Source organism: Triticum urartu, chromosome 4 (assembly GCF_003073215.2).
Source record: "Triticum urartu cultivar G1812 chromosome 4, Tu2.1, whole genome shotgun sequence".
Classification (NCBI taxonomy): Eukaryota; Viridiplantae; Streptophyta; class Magnoliopsida; order Poales; family Poaceae; genus Triticum; species Triticum urartu.
Genome location: NC_053025.1, coordinates 557,020,032 through 557,024,778, shown reverse-complemented (window position 1 = coordinate 557,024,778; position 4,747 = coordinate 557,020,032). Strand labels below are relative to the sequence as shown.

The 4,747-nt window shown below is 41.6% G+C and overlaps 1 protein-coding gene across 1 annotated transcript; it reads right to left on the bottom strand.

Annotated features, from left to right (window-relative positions):
- Nucleotides 1–1,314: 1,314 nt before the first annotated feature.
- Nucleotides 1,315–4,379, bottom strand: LOC125552659 (5'-3' exoribonuclease). The gene is made up of 5 exons (XM_048716289.1): nt 4,019–4,379; nt 3,215–3,339; nt 2,276–2,590; nt 2,018–2,187; nt 1,315–1,909 (listed from the first exon to the last, which is right to left on the bottom strand). The coding sequence occupies exons 1-5, from the start codon at nt 4,298–4,300 to the stop codon at nt 1,524–1,526; spliced, it is 1,278 nt and encodes a 425-aa protein (XP_048572246.1). The 5' UTR covers nt 4,301–4,379; the 3' UTR covers nt 1,315–1,523.
- Between the last annotated feature and the right edge of the window lie 368 nt (nt 4,380–4,747).

The following is a 4,747-nucleotide window of genomic DNA, read 5'->3' as shown; positions in this document are numbered from 1 at the left end:
GCACCACAACAGGGTGACAGTGTTGGCGGCCTTGGCTTGGAGGCAGGGTGGAAAGCGACACCAAACCAAGAAGGCAAGGTCACTTATTTTTAATCCCGTTCATGGTATTATTCAACTTATTATATACTTCCTGTATGCCAACTCAAAAAAATACATATGAATTAAACATGGCTAAACAAAAGGATCATGCTTCAGGATTGGGTTTGTCAAAGCTAATAAAATTAATATGTATGAGCAAGTATGTAGTTGCTTATTTTGATCGTTTCTCATATCTTTTCTTATCATAAACTATATCACATCAAATTTTTTTTCATTTATTTATGGTCGAGGCTAAAGGCCCAAGGGGTGTAAGATCTACATCCTACGCCTCCAGTATAGGGCTTTCTATCCCAAACTCTTCAAACATGAAGCTGAAAAATGAGGGTAAGAAACTCAAAGTTGAAAAAAAACATGATTAATCACATACTCCCTCTATATCTAAATATAAGACGTTTTTGCAGTTCAATTTTTCAGCTTCACAAAACAACGTAATTATGGAAGGTTTGATTTTTTTTATAGAATGACTGCAAAGGAGGCCCCTACAGTATAATTGTTGATTGGTGCAACAGACCCAAATTGCAACTACCATGTCTTGATCCTGGGTTGGTGGGAGGTCATCAGCCCCTTTCCACCACTAGGCTATGCTAGTGTGCTATGGAAGGTTTGATTAAGAGTGTCTTTTTTCTCAGGAAACATGAAGCTCATGGCCGGTCATTTAAATTATGCCCAATGAGCATACATCATGCAGAAATGAATATCCATTATCTGATAGCTTTATTATGTTATATAATGATAAAAGCTTGGATTCCATGAACCTATTTGCATACAGCAACACTTGAGTTATTTGTAGAGCTACCTTGCCCCTTAGATTACGTTGAATAAGAGGCTAAGTTGTACGGAACTTATTTGGCCAATCAAATTCATTTCACTAAAAAAAACTACAGTTGTAAGGAAATCTTATGTGAAGTTCCACGAATTTATTAGCAAAGCATATGGTCACAAGTATTAACTGAAAAGCACATTAAAGGCCAAATTCCTCAAAGAGAACTTGTGTGTTAGACACTGACTGGAACTACATAAATAACCAGGATAGTCCCCATTCCAAAATGTCTGCAATATAAGATACTGAAGATGCACAATGAATATGATTTTGAAAATGAAACTGCGCTAGTAGAGTAATTGATATGTGCTTAATTCGTGCGGTTATAGACAGGTGATATGCTCGTTAAAGAAACAGTTGCATACTTGCATGCTCTCATGGTGCCTATTTGAGTGTACTTAATTACCATCCAGGAGTAGGAATTCCTTGTTAAAATATTAATGACCCACTCAATATATTTTCTACTTTCAGCAACATCATCAGCTAACAAACAAAAAAAAAGCTCTGATGGGCTGTTAAAAGAACAGAGTAAAATGTGGGTATGTTGAGGAGCACATTCCGGATAGGGAAAAATACATTGTTGCACATGGTCATGTAGTTGATGTTATGTTTTTGCTGCGTAGCAAACAAGCTTTGATCGTACTTCCTCAAGCTCAATATCTTCCATATCATCATAACTTAACCATGAAGATAAGCAGAGATTAACAACATCTGTACCACTATCAATTGGTGCAAAGCCATCAGAATTTGAAAGTTGTCCAAACTTAAGTATCTTCCCTAGATTGGCAGCAGATGGTTCCTCTGCAAACTTCAGTAAGATGTCTTTCATTGCACTACACCAGATAGGCCGAGCCATCTCCAAGAAGGACGATAAAGTTGTAATAGCAAGCTTAACTTCTCCAACGTCAGTCTCGTCTTTCGTGCCTTTTCCATGAAAATCTGAACCTCCAAGCTTCAGAAGTCCATACTTCTCAGCTAATTGACTAAACCCTGAAGAGTTAATGCTAACGAAATAAGTATTTGGCACGTGATAGGAGTATCTCCTTTTATTTCGAATCACCTATTTATGTACTACAACTGTGCAAGCGACATACGTACCATCAACCTTCCCATCACTTCTGTAAACCTCCATAGCATGAAGACCAGCACCTTTCAAGGACCTAATGATGGCATCCGGATTCTTCAATGACCATGGGTGGGCTAATGCAGATATACCTCCAGTACGGCTAATCATCTGCACCACAGTTTCAGTAAATGGTTCACTCCCTCTGCAGAAAATACACGCACAGTTGTTCACTAAGCATTTTTCTCAGCATGAAATGCTCAGTGGAATGAAGTATTACTTGTATGACTTACGTGGCATATGCAGGGCCATCATCACCAAGATACTTATTAAACGCTTGCCTGACATTATCTACATAACCTGCTTCAACCAAAGCCCTTGCAATATGGAGTCGACCAGGTGCCACTCCCTCACCAGCAATCTTAGTTACACGCTCCCACTTTATTGGCATCTTCAAACTGTTTAGCTTTGCCAGAATATTCTTTGCGCGTAGGTATCGCCCGTTTCTAATGTTCAAGAGCATGCTGTCCAACTCATCAAACCTTGATGGGCCACACATACCATAGTATGCAAGAATATGAACAGGTTCACCAGCGCCAGGAATTTCCCTTTTAGACAATAGTTTCAGGGGAAGTTAAGGCCCAAAGGGCAAAAGGCAACATATGTACAGTGAACGGCATAAAATACTGGCCAATGTATCGTTATTTTGACAGAAATCACTTATATCACGTCAGACAAATATGTTTTGACTTTTGATCAATGATCATCAGTAATATAAATATGACATACATGAAAGGAGCAAGGTGTTTCTAAAAGGATCATTTAAGAGGTGATAAATTTTGATCTATACAAACGACAATTCTTGGGATCAGCATTCTGTCCAGATAAAACAGCAAATGGCTGCTAATAAAAACTGATTTAACTCATATATTTCACTTTAAATGATACCTCTTTATGCAATAAGTGCACCAGCTCATGAGCAAATTTATCAATTTCAGGCTCTAGATTTATGGCTTTGCTGAGCGATAAGTAACATGAATAAACCCTCCCATACAGAAACAAGGTAGCTGCAACTTTGGACAATCATAGTTCTAAACGACGAGGGTATTTATGCAATATGCTGACTGATTTGTTGCATTGTAATGTTTTCTCTAAAAATATATCACTGTATTGTTTATTTTCACTTTGAACATGAGAAATGCCTTTGTAAGCAAAGTAAAAAAGGCTCTTACCGTGGAGAATGTAGTGCACTAATTTCTACTCCAGGAATTATTCTTATGCCACATTTATGAGCTGCAGACATAGCTTCCGGTATACCAGCCATGGTATCATGATCTGTTAGGGCGAGAACTTTCACCTGCATACCGGCATTTATAATTTAATCATTCTTATTTTTCAACAATCAAAAGTGTGATACCATATAACAGTAACACTAAACCTGGCAGACATCCGTAACAGAAACATTGTGGAAATAAGATATATTGCACCCGGAAATGATCCATGAGAAGAAGAAAAATGGAATTAAACCAATTGATGTTTTCTGCTTTCTGAGAGATAAAAAGTTAAAGATGACAATAATGCACATTGTGAACTACCTAACGCAGTCAGCAGATCACCACTTCAATTAACTTCGGTGGTGTCAGTGTGCCCATACCGCAGGCATTATCTCTTCTATTATCTTCTTTGTCTTGTCTTTTTAACTTTGATGGAATAACGCAATTATTGAAGGCCGAATAAAGCTTTGAGAGGACACACAGACTTTCCTCTAAGATGCTCCAGTACAGCATTTTAAACAAGTTAACAATACAAGCCTATGAGGCTTCTACTAACCAAAATCAAACCAATAGGCATGCTATACATGTGGCGAACGATCAGGAGACAATGCTTGTATTCGCTCAACACTGGAAGATTTGCAGATGGGATAATTTTCCAGGGAGAACCTACACGGCACAGGACAGAAAACGCTAGCCGAACCTCGCACGCATTTTCTCAAACACCTGCCGCGCAAGCAGAGGAGAGGATAGGGACCGACTAACCCCGTTGCGGTGGGCGCGCTCGACGAGAGCGGAGGGGGAAAGGAACCCGTCGCTATGGTTGGAATGGGAGTGAAGCTCAAACAGCACGTTGGCTCCGCCGCCGGAGGCCATGCGCGCGGCATGGGGCGGCAGGAAGCCGTCCGCGGCATCGGCCGTCGAGTGTTCCGGAGGGGGCGTGGGGTGCGCCCAGGCGCGGACGTAGTCGAGCGCCAGGGCCTGGTCAGCGCTGGTCTTCGCCTTCTTCCTGCCCCTGCTCGGCTTCGTCTTCTTCTTGGTTCCCATGGCAGGGTTTGGGAGGTTGGAGTGGGCCAAGCGGCTTCGGTCAAGGGGGAGGAAGGTGAGAGAAGAAAAGAAGGTTCTTTTGATGCTCCCGGGTCCCGGCTTGGCAAATAGAGATTCATCGGCCGTGTACTTTAAATTTGAATTTGATGATTTCGGTTTGTCTCGGATCCAGTTATTTTTATCTTACTTAATGTACTATACATGACATTACTGTTATTTTGAATGGCCGGCCTAGCCCTCGGGCAGTCGCATTCCGCGCGTTCGTTGTGTTGTCTTTGATTCGCCATTCCCCCTCCCTCTGATATCGCCCCCCCTCCCCCCATCACACCATCGAGCACGGTGCTTGCAGCATCACCTTCGTCGTCGAGGCACCGCCCACCGCCACTCGCATCCCTAGCCATCGCCATCTCATTTGCAGCTCATGCCCTGGACAAGTCGCCGCTCAAC